Source organism: Theropithecus gelada, chromosome 15 (assembly GCF_003255815.1).
Source record: "Theropithecus gelada isolate Dixy chromosome 15, Tgel_1.0, whole genome shotgun sequence".
Taxonomy (NCBI): Eukaryota; Metazoa; Chordata; class Mammalia; order Primates; family Cercopithecidae; genus Theropithecus; species Theropithecus gelada.
In genome coordinates, this window is record NC_037683.1 from 26,800,374 (window position 1) to 26,816,952 (window position 16,579).

The 16,579-nt window shown below is 49.6% G+C and overlaps 1 protein-coding gene across 1 annotated transcript in view; it reads right to left on the reverse strand.

Moving 5' to 3' along the window:
• Positions 1–7,335: 7,335 nt before the first annotated feature.
• COL27A1 (collagen type XXVII alpha 1 chain) overlaps positions 7,336–16,579 on the reverse strand; it is a 160,989-nt gene continuing 151,745 nt past the window's right edge. The window contains exons 57-61 of the mRNA XM_025360383.1: positions 15,263–15,328; positions 13,222–13,390; positions 12,090–12,199; positions 10,386–10,604; positions 7,336–9,319 (exon numbers count right to left, since the gene is read on the reverse strand). Coding sequence (XP_025216168.1) covers positions 9,173–9,319; positions 10,386–10,604; positions 12,090–12,199; positions 13,222–13,390; positions 15,263–15,328 — 711 coding nt within the window. The 3' untranslated portion in view covers positions 7,336–9,172. The remainder of the gene's footprint in view (positions 9,320–10,385; positions 10,605–12,089; positions 12,200–13,221; positions 13,391–15,262; positions 15,329–16,579) is intronic.

A 16,579-nucleotide genomic window follows, 5' to 3' on the forward strand; every position in this document is an offset into this window, starting at 1 on the left:
ATCATCTATCTATCATCTATCTGTCTATCATCGATCTATCTCTATCATCTATCTATCTATCTATCTATCTATCTATCTATCTATCTCTATCATCCACCTATCTATCATCTATCTATCTGTCTGTCTGTCTATCTATCTATCTATCTATCTATCTATCTATCCATCCATCTATCTATCTATCTAAGACAAGGTCTCACTCTATCACCCAGGCTGGAGTGCAGTGGCACGATCTCAGTTCACTGCAGCCTCCACCTCCCGAGTTCCAGCAATTCTCCTATGCAGACTCCTGAGTAGCTGGGATTACAGGTGTCACCACCACACTTGGCTAATTTTTTTTTTTTTTTTTTTTGCATTTTTGGTAGGGACAGGGTATCGCCATGTTGGCCAGGCTGATCTTGAACTCCTGACCTCAAGTGATCCACCCACCTCAACCTTCCAAAGTGCTGGGATTACAGATGTAAGCCACCGCGCCCAGCCCAGATACCATGTATTTTGAGGAGAAGCTGAGCATTGTGTGGGGAGAGCACCATCATTAGACCTGGACTACTGGGGCCCCGGGATTTAGAGGGCCCCACATATCACACCCACCTGCACACCCACACACACACAACAGTTTATTAAATAACAGATAAGCACCTCTGTCCTTTGGGATCTGGTGCCTGGTACTGGCACAGTGGGATCCACATCGCTAATCATTCTGTTTCACAACCAGCACATATAGAGGAAACAATCTCTACATGTGGCACTCGACTCTGAAAACAACAGGTCAAGTGTCCTCATACTTCGCGGATGATGCCACCGCAGACATAGGAGACAGACACTGCTTCAAGAGAGGATTTGAGCGAACTTGAACTCAGAAGTAAGAAAAAAGACAAATTAACATTTTAACTCTTCCCTTTCTGCATAAATGTCAACAAAAACTCTTGTTTTGCCAGAAACACTGAAAGTCTATTTTCCTGCAATGTGTGGTTAGAGAGCCTCCTGAGTTAGAAATAAACACTGCTTGCAACAGTTGTACATGGTTGCTGAGAAACATTTGGCAATATTGCATCATTATTACTCCTAAATGTGTGTGTCTGATGTCTTTAGAATGGTGTCCACATACAGCCTGAATCTAGTTATTTTTATTTTTATTTTTTTGAGACAGAGTCTGGCTCTGTCACCCAAGGCTGGCGTGCAGTGGCACAATCTTGGCTCACTGCAACCTCCATCTCCTAGGTTCAAGCAATTCTTCTGCCTCAGCCTCCCGAATAACTGGGATTACAGGCACCCACCAACGCGCCTGGCTAATTTTTGTATTTTTAGTAGAGACGGGGTTTCATCATGTTGGCCACGCTTGTCTCAAACTCCTGACCTCAAATGATCCGCCCGCCTCAACCTCCCAAAGTGTTGGGATTACAGGTGTGAGTCACTGCGTCCGGCCAATTGAAGCTGGTTCTTGATATGGGCATTTAGAGGCTGCATGCTAGCCTCGTGAATAATTTTTAGTTGTACAAATCTTTTGGACACCATTTAATTAATTAATTAAATTTCTAAAACTTAAATGTAAAAATGGCAGTGTCATTTTAAATACTTCTGATTTATAACATTCAGGCATTTAGGCCAATGGTCTGGGGTCTCCATCTGCTCGAGCATAGAAATCCCAGGTGCAGCCTGTGCAGGGGAAGGGTGAATAAGGAGAGCTACTGCCTTCCAAAGCAGAGCTGAGAACTGTGAATGCAATGCAGAGGCGCTTCCGAGTGCCTCTCCTCTGCGGGAGTCAGTGGTCTTCAGCGTCCTCACTGTCCCTCAGGCTGCCCCTTGGGGATCTCACTCTCCACCCGAGACTATCCAAGAAATTCCTCCAAGCTCATCCAGCACCTACCCTACCACCGTACAATTTTCTCCATCTCCTAACATTTCAGATATGCTTGAATGCCTCTAAAGACCGAGGCTTTAAGTAGTCCTGTCTTGCTTGTCTGGCCTTATCCTCCAACTGGCCCTGGCGGAATGTCAAGAGAAGTTAGGCAGGAACGAAAGAGAGAAAAAAGGCCTCAGGGCAGGCAGTACAGGCTGGTGGTGAAACGCAAGTTGCTGAACTTCTCTGCGCCTCAGTAGCTCTACCTGTAAAATGGGAATAATAGTGGTACCTACTTCACTGGGTTGTTATGAAGATTAAATTGGTATGTAGTTGTAATGCTTGGTTTTAAAAAGTTTTTAAAATTTTTTGGTAGGGATAGACGGTCTCACTATGTTGCCCAGGCTGGTCTCGAACTCCTGGGTTCAAGTGATCCTCCCACTTCAGCCTCCCAAAGTGCTGGGTTTATAGGCGTGAGCTACCACACCCATAAAATGCTTGTTAAATAAAATAAATTTGTTCGTAAGGGTCTTCTGATTATAATAACTATCGCCGTCAGTTTAACTATCCCCCAGACAAGCTGGGATGGGGGAGGGGAAGAAAGACTCCTGCATTGCATGTGTACTTCAGTGATTGCAAGCTACCTCCCACTTTTAAAGATATCAAAACGTGAAAACATGCCCATCCTAGGCTCGAGAAAATAGGACATTCCCCCCATTATGTAGATGAGGAAAGAAGTGGCCCAGAGAGGTGAGGCAGCATGGGAAAGGTCACACAGCAGGTGAGCTGGAGGGCATCGGGGAAATGCACCTGTCTGAAACACTTTATTTCCTGAAAAAGTCACATTCTACCTTTCTTCATTAAGGCCAGAGCCAAGGTCTGTGAAAGACCAACTTGTGACCTGCTTCCACATATACATAGGCTGAGCAAATTGTCCCCATGGGGAACTCTGTGGCTAGGCTGAGGAAAAGACCCAAAAAGATTTTCTCAAGTTCAAATCCTGTTTTGTGATCTTGGGCAACTTAAGCAACCTCTTTGAACTTCAATTTCCTCATCTGAAAAGCCAGGGTTACAACATGTGTCCCACAAGATTGTGCATGAGATGAAAACATGGGATCACATGCACGAGATCGCACCTAGCATGCCACCTAGTGTGCCGTCTGTGCACAAGAAATTGTAGCCATTATTATTCTGAATGGTGCTATTTTTGGGTTGAACCATATGAAACTGGGTTTTACAGGTCCAAAATCAATTGGATATTATTTATTTCATACAGGTCACTCTACTGTTATTGAACAATAGTCCTTTTTGTGGCTGGCAAGAAAGGCAGAGCATATCGGCCCCATTTTGCAGAGAGAGAAACTGAGGCCTAAAGAGAAAGAATGACCTACCCAGGGCCATGTCCCAGTCAGGAACTGAAATCTGCCTGCAAGCCTCTCCTTTTCTTGCTCTTCTTTTCTTCACTGTCTCAATCCTGGGCTGCTGGCCATCATAGGTTGTGACCATAGCTAGGGTTTGATTCATTGTGAACAGGGCAAACAGAGGCTGGCCTGGGCTTTCCCCTGGAGCTGGCCCAGCCTGGGAAGTTCACCTGGCTGTTTGCTGACACTCAGTTGTGCAACAGGAGATTGGGAACTGTGGGTACTGCCAGTTTAGGAAGAGTTTCCTTCTGTCCCCGACAACCTCCTACCTGCCCCTGCTGGGAATGAGCTGGCCCAGCTCCAGCATCCTCACTGGCCCTCCTGGGATTGGAGACCAGGCCGAGAGTCATGAGCATCACAGTTCTAACATGGCTCCTCTTGCTTTCCCTCTCTGGCCCTTCTTGCTGGCTTTTTCAATCTCTACCCATGTCTTCCAGGCCTAGCAGATGCTGCTGATGCCCACAGAGCTCTGAGTGTAGTGCAGACCTCTCTCCTTTCCTCGCAGCGCAGGCAGCTGCCTCCTGGAGGGATGGCTCTGCTCCAGGGCCCCATGGCAGTGAAACCCAACTTGCCAACTCAGACCTCTGCTCATCTGTGCAAACCTGTGACTTGTCATGTTCCCAGCTCCATACCACAGGCCTCCTCACCCTTTCCTGTAGCATGGGACCAGTTACCATTCCCAAATGCACAGGGCTACCTTTACCTCTGGGCCTTGGCAGGCACTGTTCCCTCTCCCCCAAGTACCCTTCCCCATCTGGCTCACTTCTATTATTCCTCAGCTTGAGGAGTGTGATGGTTAATTTCATGTATCACCTTGACTGGGCCACAGGGTGCCCAGATATTTGGCCAACCACTATTTGGAGTGTGTCTGTGAAGGTGTTTTTAGATGGGATTAACATTTGGGTAATCCCATGGGTAGACTGAGTAAAGCAGATGGCCCTTCCCAGCGTGGGTGGGCTTCATCCAATCAGTTGAAGGCCTGAATAGAACGAACAGGCTGAGTACGAGTGAATTCCTTCTGCCTGACTGCCTTCAAGCAGGGACAGGTTTTTTCCCGGCCTTTTGGACTCAAACTGAACCATCAGGTTTTCCTGGGTCTCGAGGCTGCCAGCAGCCAATCTTAATGTTTGTCAGCTTCCATAATTGCATGAGCCAATTTTGTATAATAAATCCCTTAATAGAGCCTATTGGTTCTGTTTCTCTGGAGAACCCTAACACAGGGGGTCACCTCCTATCTTCCTCCTGCTTTCATCAACTATACCCCCCACTTTTCCCCCTCTCAGGCACATGGCCTCCCCATCTCCAAGCCTCTAATCACACATGGCCCAACCCCTCCAGCTGCATCCACAGGACTCAGAGCTACTCAGACATGCTGCCAGATCCGTGCCCGTACCTCCAGTGCCCACACACAACTGGGCATGGGGAAGGTGCTCTACAAACTCATGTGGAGGAAATAAAGATAAGAGTTCCTGAAGGCAACTGTTTAACAAGTGTGAGTACTGAAAGTACTCCATAGCTGCAGCAGAGAACAAGGTGTGTTCCTTGCTCTCACAGAGCTTGCTATTTATTTATTTACTTATTTAGAGACAGAGTCTCACTCTGTCACCCAGGCTGGAGTGCAAAGGCACAATCTCGGCTCACTGCAACCTCCGCCTCCCAGATTCAAGCAGTTCTCCTACCTCAGCTTCCTGAGTAGCTGGGATTACAGGCGCACGCTGCCATGTCCGGCTAATGTTTTGTATTTTAGTAGAGATGGGATTTCACCGTGTTGCACAGACTGGTCTCAAACTGTTGAGCTCAGACAATCCACCCGCCTTAGCCTCCCAAAGTGCTGGGATTACAGGCATCAGCCACCGTGCCTGGCCTCTCGCAGAGCTTTCTATGGGGGAAAACAGACATTGCAGTGACAACTTTCCCATCTACAAAATGGGAAGCATTCTTGAACAGCTAGGGGTGACAATGTATGCCAGACCTCAGGAATGGGCCATTCTGGCTCAATTCTATTTCTGATTGTCAGGCAAAGAAATAAGAAGAACATTTGTATTGCCCCTGCTTCCCAAGTTTTTGAAACTATTTTCCAGCCTTAGGAAGCAGTGCAGTGCAGTGCAGTAGTTCTTGGGACTTTAGCACGCACCAGAATCTACAGGGGCCTTGTGAAAACCGGATTGCTGATCCCATCCTTGGAGGTTGTGATTCAGTAGGTTTGGGGTGAGGCCAAGAATTTGCATTTCAAAGGAGCTCTCAGGTCTGCTAGCTCTAGGGTCTGATGCATGTAACAGTGCTGTTAGCAGTCATGGGTGTGAATTACAGCTTAGCCTTTCTTCTTTTTTTTTTTTTGAGATGGAGTCTGGCTCCCTCCCCCAGGCTGGATGCAATGGCACGGTCTGGGCTCACTGCAATCTCTGCCTCCCAGGTTCAAGCGATTCTCCTGCTTCAGCCCCCCAAGTAACTGAGACTACAGGTGTGTGCCACTACGACTGGCTAATTTTTGCATTTTTTTTTTTAGTAGAGACGGGGTTTCACCATGTTGGCCAGGCTGGTCTCAAGTTCCTGACCTCAGGTGATCCACCCACCTCCAACTCCCAAAGTGCTGGGATTACAGACATGAGCCACTGCGCCTGGCCTGAATCACAGCTTTGCCTTGGCCTCACCTGTGATCACGGGCCCTTCCTTGGGCTTCGGTTGCCTCTATGTAAAATGGGAGGGTGGGAACCAGGCCAGGATACTCAGATATGTATACATTTAAGATAAACAACAAATAAAAAAGATTTTTAGCACAAGCATATCCTCAAAATTGCATGGAGCACACTTGTACTAAAAAGTAGCTATTGTTTATCTGAAATTCAAATTCATCTGGGCATCCTCTATTTTTATTTTTTAAGTCTGGCAACCCCATCTCCCAGACTCACACCCACTGACTTCTTCCGTGGCAGGTACTATTGTGACCTCTCAAGAATATGACAGGCAGGGATCACTCCTTTTGAAGCATTATTCACAATAGCAAAGGTAGAAATAGCCCAAATGTCCGCCAATTTGGCTCAAATGTCCATCAGCTTATGAGTAGGTAAACAAAATGTGATTTATCCGTTCAACCATAAAAAGAATGAAGTACTGATACACGTTACGACACAGATGAATCTTGAAAACATCAAGCTGAGTGAAAGAGGCCGGGGTCACAAAAGGCCACATACTGTATGATTCCACTGGTATTAGGTTGGTGCCAAAGTCATTGCGGTTTTTGTCATTTAGAAGTAATGACAAAAAACCGCAATGACTTTCACACCAGTGTAATATAAAATGTCTGGAGCAGGAAGAGCCGTGGACACAGAAAGCAGCCTGGTGGTTTCCGGGGGTTGGGGGAGGGTGTGACTGCTAAAATGGGTACAGGTTTCCTTTAGGGGTGATGAAAATAACACGAAATTAGATCATGGTGACATTGCACACCATTGTGAATGTACCGTCAGGAGTGGCAAATTTTACGTTACGTGTAATTAACCACAATCATAATAAAAACAAATTGCTCATGTTAACCTCAATGTACCTCCTCCCTGTGTATTAGGAGTTGGATTGTGTCCCCTCAAAAGATATGTTGAAGTCCCAGCCCCCTGCACCAGTGAATGTGACCTCATTTGGAGATAAGGCCTTTGCAGATGAAAGGAAGTTAAGGTGGGATCATGAGGGTGGGCCCTAATCCAATATGACTGGGGTCCTCATAAAGAGAAGATGGAGCAGAGAAACACATCAGAACACATGTGACCACAGAGGCACAGACCGAAGTACTGCAGCTAAAAGCCAAGGAATGACTGGGGCTACCAAAAGCGGGAAGAGACAAGGAAAGATCCTCTCCTTGAGGGTTTGGAGGGAGCATGGCCCTGCCAACACTTTGCTTGTGTGAACTTCTGGCCTCCAGAACTGCGAGAGAGACTGTTCTGTGTTGTTTGAAGCCACCAAGTTTGTGGTATTGGTTACAGCATAAGGAGGGCATCCTCTGAGCATCTCCTCCCACTCCCTGTCCCAGCCCAGCCAGAAACTTCCCCCCTGAGCTTTGAGAAGAAGCACAGGACCACAGGTATGTCATTCCATTGCCTCAGTTTTAAATATTTATTTAAAATCCAGAGGGGAAAAGGAGAAACGGAACCCATTGGGGTTTTAATACACTGACATGTGGACAGACGTAAACGAGGACAGCAGGAAAACCCAAGAATGAGACAGAGGCCAGTGGATTCTGGCGGCAGGAGGGATCCGAGCGCTGAGATGAGGCCCGAGCTGCTACAAACATGCACTTCCACGCAGCGCGTCCAGGCTGGGGCGGGGGGGCGAGGATACAGAAGGGGGAACGGGAGAGGGGACGGGCCAGAGTGAGGTATTAAATAATAAAGATCAAATCCAATTCCCAAAGAGACACAACTTTAGGAGAGAAATACACAAACAGAGCCTTTCACATACATTTTCCCCTTCTATAAAAATAATTCCATGGTTAAATAACCTCAATTCCAAGGTTAAAATAACCTCAAAATCCAATTCAAGCGCCGACTTGTTGGCTGATGTAGCACAATTCAGAGGACGCTGAATGTCACTATGGTGTCGAACTCTGAGATTCCCATTATTATTCTGTCTCCTTGACCCAAATTTACACTTGGAGCTAATGACAATGGGTTTCTACAGAATTTAATGACAATGAAAAAGCAGGAACGATGATTGCATCTTGCAAGGACAGGCTTCTGGAAGTGAGGGCCTTGGAAGAGGTGATGCGGCTTCCTGAGATGGTTCCATGTTGATGCTTCACCTCCAAGGCTAGCCCTGACCCAATGCCGCTTTTGTGATTGGTTTCTTCAAGGTCAAGTCTTCACCCAAGACCTCTCCAGGGCACGCTTTCCAAGGCCAGCCTCACCTCCCTCCAGGACCGTGAAGGGCCAAGCCAACATGCTTCACACCCAGGCCTCCCTGCTGCCTTAAATGGACAGACATTTCAAAGTCCATAAGTTATAAGGTAAATCTCTCTACTTCTGGTTTCTGGTAGGGTTTTTTTGTTTTGTTTTGTTTTTGCTTTTTTTTTTTTTCCTTTTTTCTTTTCGTTTTTCCTCCTTAGCAGATTACCTGATGAGCACAAGGGCGATGCTAAGAAAATTGAAAAATTCCCCAAACTTTGTCATTTGGAGGAGAGAGAGAGATGCGGATGATACGCTACATCCAAAAGTTTCTCCAAAGTCTGTGGCAAAATAATGGTAGCACCTTCAGAATCTTAAATAGGGTTTTTTTTTTTTCCTTAAAAAAAATCACATACACTATGAGAGACAATTGCGAGCACCAGCGATTTCACAGTGGGAGGTAGCAAACATGGGCACCCCCAGCCCGAGGATCTCACCGCTTCCCACACCTGGCTGCTCCTTCCCATCCTCTCACCTCTTTCCCGGGTGAAAAAAAAATAGTAACGCACCTTCTTTTTGTTTGTTTAAATAATATATATATATACTTCTGTCTTTCCTTTTCTCCTTTTTTCATGTCTCCTTTCTAATATTGCACATCAATAGCTCCCTAGCAGGGACCAGCTGACGAGATGCCCCCTTCCCTCAAGTTGGCTTGAATGTGGGGCTCTTTGGGCAGGAAGCTGGGGAGGGAAGGGGGTGGCCGCAGAGCTGAGAGGCCATGGGGCTCAGGCGGGTTGCAGGTCCAGCTTGCTCTGGCTGGCTCTTTGGTTGGTCTTTGGGGCTAAGTTGGGATCCATTGTTCCCAAGGATACCCTATCCCCTCCTACCCCCACCCACTTCTACCGGGCAGACAACAGCTAGGGTCTGCCCAAGGACTCTTGGGCAGGGGAGCTGCCTCTCCTGGAGCTATCTGCCCCTCAGTACTCTCCCCTTGCCTCTTCCTCTTCCCTCCTCCATGAGGCCTAGAGGGGCCAAGAGGTCAGAGGTCAGAGGAAGCACGCAGGTCCAACTTCCAGGCGGTACTGCTTCCCTGATGAGGCAGGAGGGAGGTTGTCCACACTGACGATGGGCAGCTGTTGGGGGTCTTGGGTCCGGAAGGTGAAGAGTGTCTGATGCCAGCGGCCGTCTTGGACCTGAAAGCGGAAGGAAAAGTGCACACGTACATCCATTGTGGTTCTCATCATACATCATGAGCATTTTTCCTTCCATCTTTCCTCACAATTTTTAACGGCTATACCATATTTCACTGTAGCAATGACCTATATGGCACATTTAGATTGCTTCCACTTTTTTTATTCTTATAAGTAACGCTGTCATGAACATCACTGTAACTAAACCTTTGTGCACATTCTTAATTATTTCCCTAGAACAAATTCCAGAAGGATTGTTCTAAAATTGCTAGACCAAAAAACAAGTACATCTCATATATATATATATAAATTTATTTCTTCAATAAGTTTTTGGGGAACAGGTGGTGTTTGGTTACATGAATAAGGTCTTCAGTGTACACGGTACCCAATGTGTAGTCTTTTATCCCTCACCCCTCTCCCACCCTTTTCCCCAAGTCCCCAAATTCTGTTGTACCATTCTTATGCCTTTGTGTCTTCATAGCTTAGCTCCCCCCAAAATAAGTACATTTCTAAGGCTTTGGATATATATTAGAGCTGCTATCCAGAAAGCCTCTACCAATTTATTTTTTTCCAATAGCTTCATGCAGGATTGTTGGTTTCCCCACATCCTCATGAACACTGTGTAGTATTATTAGTTTTGTTTAGTCCTATAAAACTGATTTTTGTCTCCTCTCAACTTTCTGTCTTCCCTTCCCCTGACAACCCACCCTGTTCAGGGCATTTGAAAATGACCAAAACATACATTGAGAAGAAATTAGCCTGACTAGGGTGGGAGCAGGGAGAAGAAACATATCTTCTTTGAAAGAGCCTTGCAAGTAAGCATAACATCTACCAGCCCGAAGGATTTTTACCAGCCCAGACCTCCCGTCAGAGCTTCCCAGAGAGGAAAGTGAATAAAAACGGTTTTAGAAAACTGTTATATTACACAAAGATAAAATTATATCTATCACATTAATATATTATAGTATAAAATGTTAGATATGATCTTATAAGAGAAACACATTTTTCCAAACAGGTGTTTTTCCAGTTGTCCCCACATGAGGGGTCTAGGAGGGGCTCTGAGAGTTACCTTGCAGCCATCCATGGACACCTCGGGCCGGAACTGACCCCCAGCTTCAAAAATCTGTCCGTTCCAGGCCCGGAAGCGCACGGCCTGCTTGGCTGGGGTCTGCCCAGTGCCCTCCTGCCACACAGTCATGTTAAGGCAGTGGATGGTGATATGCTGGGTCACCTCAGAGCTTAGCAGGTGCAGGAAATTCATCTGGACCCGGCTGATGGCAAACTCGACCTGCAGAGAAGCAACGGCAGTGAGCGGCTCAGACTGCCCGCCCCCCGCAACACACACACCAAGAGTTCCCCGCTTCTCTAACGAGGGAACAGGGATAGGCCCCTTCCGGGCAAGCATTTCCTGATATGCTCCCAGACGTGTGCCCCCTTGATAGACAGGGAAACTAAGGTCTGCGTGAGCTGGTCTCACAGGTTCTTGGCTGTGTAAGCGGGAAGGGCCTGCCTGAGTCCAGAGCCAGAGCTTCAAAGGTCTTGATGTCATCTGATCCACTCCCCTACTGTATCGGGGGTCTTTGGGCTGAGCCAGGATCCAGGGGCTCAGCGAGGGAGAGGGTTTTGCCCAAGACTGAGAGGCTCATGGAGTGCAGAGGAAATAAGAGGTGCTTTCTAGACCCTTCCTAAGTCCCAAGACCCCTGTGAGGTGGGGTGGGGTGCTGCCGGAAATGGCAGACCTGAGAACAAACAACAGGGCAGGATTTACGGCTTCAGCGCTTTCCCACACAGAGCCAGGGCCTCTCACTACCATTGTTTCTGATGGGGAAGGTGACCCAGTCGGGCATTCATGCTGCCAACCCAGGCGCCAACTCCAGCCTCATCCCTCTGCTAGGCAGGTTTGCTGCATGACCCCAAAACCTTCGAGTCACCAGGGAAGAGAGCCTGTGGAGGCCACCAAGTCCCTGCTGGACAGTGAGCTCTGGCCGAATGGGCAGTTTCGAGTCTGACTTTCCTGTCCTGGCTGAGGGCCTGGCACATGATAGGGACCCAGCAAAGACCTGGCAACTGGCTGGCTGCCTCTCCTAGAGATTCTCAAACTGCCAGTCTGACCCAGTCAGCACAAGGCATCTCCCAGGGCGTGTGGCTGATGAAATGGGAGGATTCCTTTCCCCTGAAGCCAGAGCAGCTTCTCACTGTGGCATAAATTGCCCCCAAATTCAGAAGGCTTAGTGGAACTACAGACCCACAATCCACTGAGGACCCCTGCGTGAGGGAGCTGTCAGGTCCCATGTGCCACCTGCCTTGGTGTGTTGTTCAGTGACCCTCTACCACCTAAAATGCTCAGCCCAGAAACAGGCACGTGGCATGCAGGCACTGAACATGAGTTAAGTATCTGCATACACAATTCATGCAACATGCTTCAGCTGAACATCATGCTAGTTTTCTCTTTTATTTCACGAGTATGATTCATGGTTCCCCAAGCCAGGCCAGCTTGGCCAACTGCTCTGCTTTAGAGATTAGGCAGAAGATTCTATTTGAAGAAAGAATCATCAGCATCATATGACTCGAAAGGGTTTGGAAACCACAGATTAGTCTGACTCACTCCCAATTTATAGATAAGGAAACTGAGTCTCGGAAGGAGGAGAAAACTTTCCCAAGGGCATGCAGTAAGACAGGCACAGCTCGGAACAGAACCTGGGTTGGTTGTGGCCAGGGCAGGCTGGGGATAGAGAGAGACAGCCTGAGGGGCAGTGCGAGAGCTGATGGGTACCTTGGAGGCCGTGATGGGTTTGAGACACGTCTGTCCACCATGCGTGAAGTTGCAGGAGACTTCGATGGTGTCGGATGAGCAGCCAAGGTTTGGATCCACCCAGTAGGTACCTGCAGGCAGTGTGGGATGGAGGTGATGTACGTATCTGGGGATGAGCCCAGACCTTGGTTCTGTAGATGGACCCTGCATCTTGTGACCTGCCGAGCCCCAGGTGAGCATGAAGTCAGGGTGGGTGGGCAGAAAAGGGATTCCTCCAACCAAGAGATCGAAGGAAACCTTCTGGGCAGAGCTCAGAGCTGGCAGAGCCCCAAGAAGGGGGTCATAGGGCTAAGTACTTGTTGCCTATGTTGCTACTGGGAGGTATCCATTTTACAGAGGAGACAACTGACATTGAGAGAGGCTGGGCCACTTGCACAAGGGACTGGGGATCATCTAGTCGAATGGATTCTTCAGGCCTAGGGCTCCTCCTAGGGCCGGCCAGGGGAGGGTAGGAGTCAGGGCTCCCACCCCATCGGGCAGCGCTGCTGCTCACATATGGCTCCCCACTGGCCTTCTCAGGAAGCCAAAGGCTTTGCAGCTCAAGAGTGGAACAACCGGCCATCTAGACCCAGCCGCTTGTACAGAGGAGGTAAGGGCGGCCATGGCTTACCCCAGCTCACAGACCCAGTTTGAGGCAGGACTGACATTGGAACTCAGGTCTGTCTGGCTCAGATTGTCCTTCACAGCACATCAGCTCACACATGAGAGAGGAGAGTCCTCATGCTCAGAAAGGGGGAAATCCTGGCTCGCCCAGGAGCCTGTGACAGGATGGGCCTGGGGGTGAGGACTCTTATAGCCTCAGGGGCTTTTTCTGCCAGAGCTCTTGTCTCTTTGCACTGAAATGGTCATTCCCAGCATGTGGATCTGGGGGCTCTGGAAGGGTGGGACCACTCCTCTGTATTCCCCCCACCCCAGGAAGCACAAAGTTTGGTATATTGTGAGGCTCTGTGACTGTCGAGTGAATAAATGACTGCCAGTGTGTCTGTCTCACCGAGGACAAAAACTCAGCCAGAATGAGGCGGAAATCAAATACTCCACCTGCCCGAGCTCCCCGACGCCAGTTGCTCCCACCCCCGGCAGGAAGCTTTCTCACCATCCACCATCTTCTGCTCACAGTCCATGAGGTCCCTGCAGACCCGGGCGGGGTTCTCTTTGGTGCCCAGGGGCGTCTTAATGCTCTGGATGAGGTTGCTGAGGTAGTGTAAGGTTTTAAAGATCTCTCCTCCCTGGTCAAGCACCAGCCGGTCTGGATAGCTGTAACCCTGTCATGAGGAGAGGGTGGCCACTGGGACCTTAGGGTCCTGGTCCAGCCCGGGGTCCAAGCCTCCACAGCCCCAGGTTCTCATGACCTGGGAGATATCTCGGTTCCACGGTCATGGCTAGAGCAGGGGTTGGGCTTCTCTCTATTTTGCAGATAAGAAAATGGGCCAGGGACAAAGTGCAGGAGGAGGGGCTATCACGATGGCTCAGAGGCTTGAAAAGAGCTCAGGGTCAGACCATGTTCTCTGATACGGGACAGGCAGAGCCCTGTGAATAAGGCAGGCGAGGGTGCATGGAACACTCGGCAGCGGCCCCCAATCTCTATCTGCAAAGCGGCCCCCAATCTCTATCTGTGGAGGAAGGTGAGGTGCTGGGGGGAGCTGACTTGGGGGGCACACAGCCCCCACTGGGCTCCCCTAGGGTGGGAGCCAGGGTCTCTGTGAGGCACCAGGAGACAGGACTGGGGCCAGCAGGCACAAGCGCTGGGAGGACTTCAGCTCAGAGAAGGAGCAGTTCTCCACTAGGGGGCAGGAGTGGACAACGGATGCTAAAGAGCCGGCCATTCAGGGTTACCCTGGCCAGAATTCTCCCTTAAGCCTCAGCTTCCAGAGCTACAAATCAGAGCTAAATAAACCCTTCTTCCACTGGGGGTGGCAGAGGTCACGTGTGTGTGTGTGCATGTGTGTGCACGCATGTGTGGACATGTGTCAGAAACCAGCAGCCGCTCACCCAATCCATTTCTTCTGCCTGGACAGACGACATCTCCAGTCTTATTTGTACTCTAGCCAACGGGATGGAAGTGGAGTGATGCCAGCCCCATAGAGGTCTGGCCCAGAGACCCTCCTGCACAATTCTCTACTCTCTTTTTCCCTGGTGGTGCCTCCCCCTGGTGTGGAGTGACCTTGGGGGCCATGAGTGGGAGAGGAAGAGGGCAGAGCCCCTGGCAGGTAGCCGAGGTCTCTCATCAACACGCCAATTAACTTTTATGTGCATGAGAAATAAGCCTCTATTCTACCGCCAGTGCAGAGTGGGTAGGAGATGCTTGATAAATGGAGCCCCTTTCCTTCATCTTGTTAAGGATGTTGCAGGTCAGTGCTCTCCTGTGCAGCATCACTGGCCTCTAGAGATGGAAGGAAATGCTTCCCTTCTCCAGCGCACTGGATCCTGGGCGTCCCCCTCTCTTTCCACAGGAAAGAGTGGACCTCCCCAGATAGATGGTAAGGGGCTCATCCACGCTGTCCTCCACCCTAGACTGTGAGCCCTCTGAAAGTCAAGGCTGTGACTGGCCATCCATCTGTCTCAGCATCCAGCACAAGGAACAAACAGAAATGTTCGTAGGCGGTCTGAGCTGGGGGCAAGTTCCTCATCATGTGGAGAAGGCAAGGCCGCAAAGGGGGCTCCAGACCAAGGCTGGACTAGAGGACATAGGAGTCCCTTCTCAGCCTGGAGTCTTGGAGCTGAGCTGACCACAGGCCAGGGTCTTAGCAGAGCCCCATGGGCTAACCATGAGCTGCTTGCTTCTGAAGAAACGTGGGGGTGAGCCCTGGGAAGCTGCTGTGGGCTGTGGGCAAGCTTCTCTGCCTGACTCCAGCCAGCAACAACTCGGAGACTCTGAGAGGCCTCCGGGGAAAGCTCAAGGGCTCAGGGCCTCTTTCTGGCCTTGCTCTGCCTGCACTGGCCATGGGACCTTGGACTCACTGCCCACTCTGAGCCTCAGTACCAACCCCCATTTGTGGATGTGAGATGCCACCAAGACCAGGACTCTGAAATGCTCCATGCAGGCCACGTGGAGGGCACTGACCACACGTGGGGCCATTATCTATTTCTGTTTCTCCCAGGAAGGGATCCCATGGGGGGAGAGCCCCTGGAGATACCTCTGGTCTGAGTGCTCCACTGGTGTCCATCCACGTCTGGAAAGCTACCCCAAGATCATCTTGTTGCTGGGCAGGGAAAAGACAGGGTATGCATCGTGGCCCCCCAGGGTTCTCCACACCCATCAGGCGGGAGCCCCAGGGCCACATTCCCTGCAGGACCTTAGCCAAGTCATATGTCCTCTTCAGAACTCTTGGTCTCTCCTCTTTTTGCAGATAGTCAAAGCTGACCCTGCCATTCCCTTTCCCCACATACTAACAGCTCCCCATTGCTCTCAAGATTAAGTTCAAACTCCTCAACATGGTTATAAGACCCAGTTTGAACACTGTGGCCTTGAGCCATGTATGTCTCTTTCCTCTCCCTCATACGTGCTCTGGCACCAGCCGCACTACAGTACTTCTAAGTTCCTAAATACCATGCTCTGGCCATGGGGTCTTTGCACATGCTGTTCTCATTGCCTGGAGGACTTCTCCCTCCCTTCAATGCACCATCTGGCTATCTCCTCTACCAGTGGTTCTCAAGGAACGGCCATGATGACCCCCCAGGGGATATTTGGCAATATCTGGAGACAGTTTGGTTGTTCAAGCTGGGGGAGGGGGTACTACTTGCATCTCATGGTTAGAGGCCATGAATTCTGCTAAACATCCTCCAGGACAGTCACTCACAGCAAAGAATTATGCAAATGTCAGTTGCACCATGTCTCAGAAAACCTGCCCTAGACTCATCCTACAGATGTCAGTTGTGATGGGAAGCCTCTCCCGAAGCTTCTGACTCCAGGCTAAGAAGAGGGAGGCCCCTTTTGCTATGCCCCCAGTCCCCATGTTTCTCCTTTGGCTCGCACTATAATGGTCTAATATAACTTTGCACCCCCAATTGGCCCCACCACCAGGCTTGGCAGAGACGTAGCTATGGTCTTGCCATGAAAACAGCACAAGCCCAGGCCTGGGGTCCAGAACCGGGGACTCTGGAGCTACTCCTCAGGGTCACATCCCAGACCTGACACTTACTAACTGCGTAATCTGGGGAGAGCTACTTAACTCCTTTCCTCAGTTCTTTCATCTTGAAAATGGACCTGATAATAAAACTCCTTCACAAGAACTGCTGAAAGGAACAAATGAGTGAATACATGAAAAGCACCTGTAACCCGGGCACGGTGGCTCATGCCTGTAATCCCAGCACTTTGGGAGGCCGAGGTGGGCAGATGGCTTGAGGTCAGGAGTTCAAGACCAGCCTGGCCAACATGGTGAAACCCAGTCTCTACCAAAATACAAAAGTTAGCAGGGCGTGGTGGTGCGTGCCTATAATCCTAGCTGTAGGAG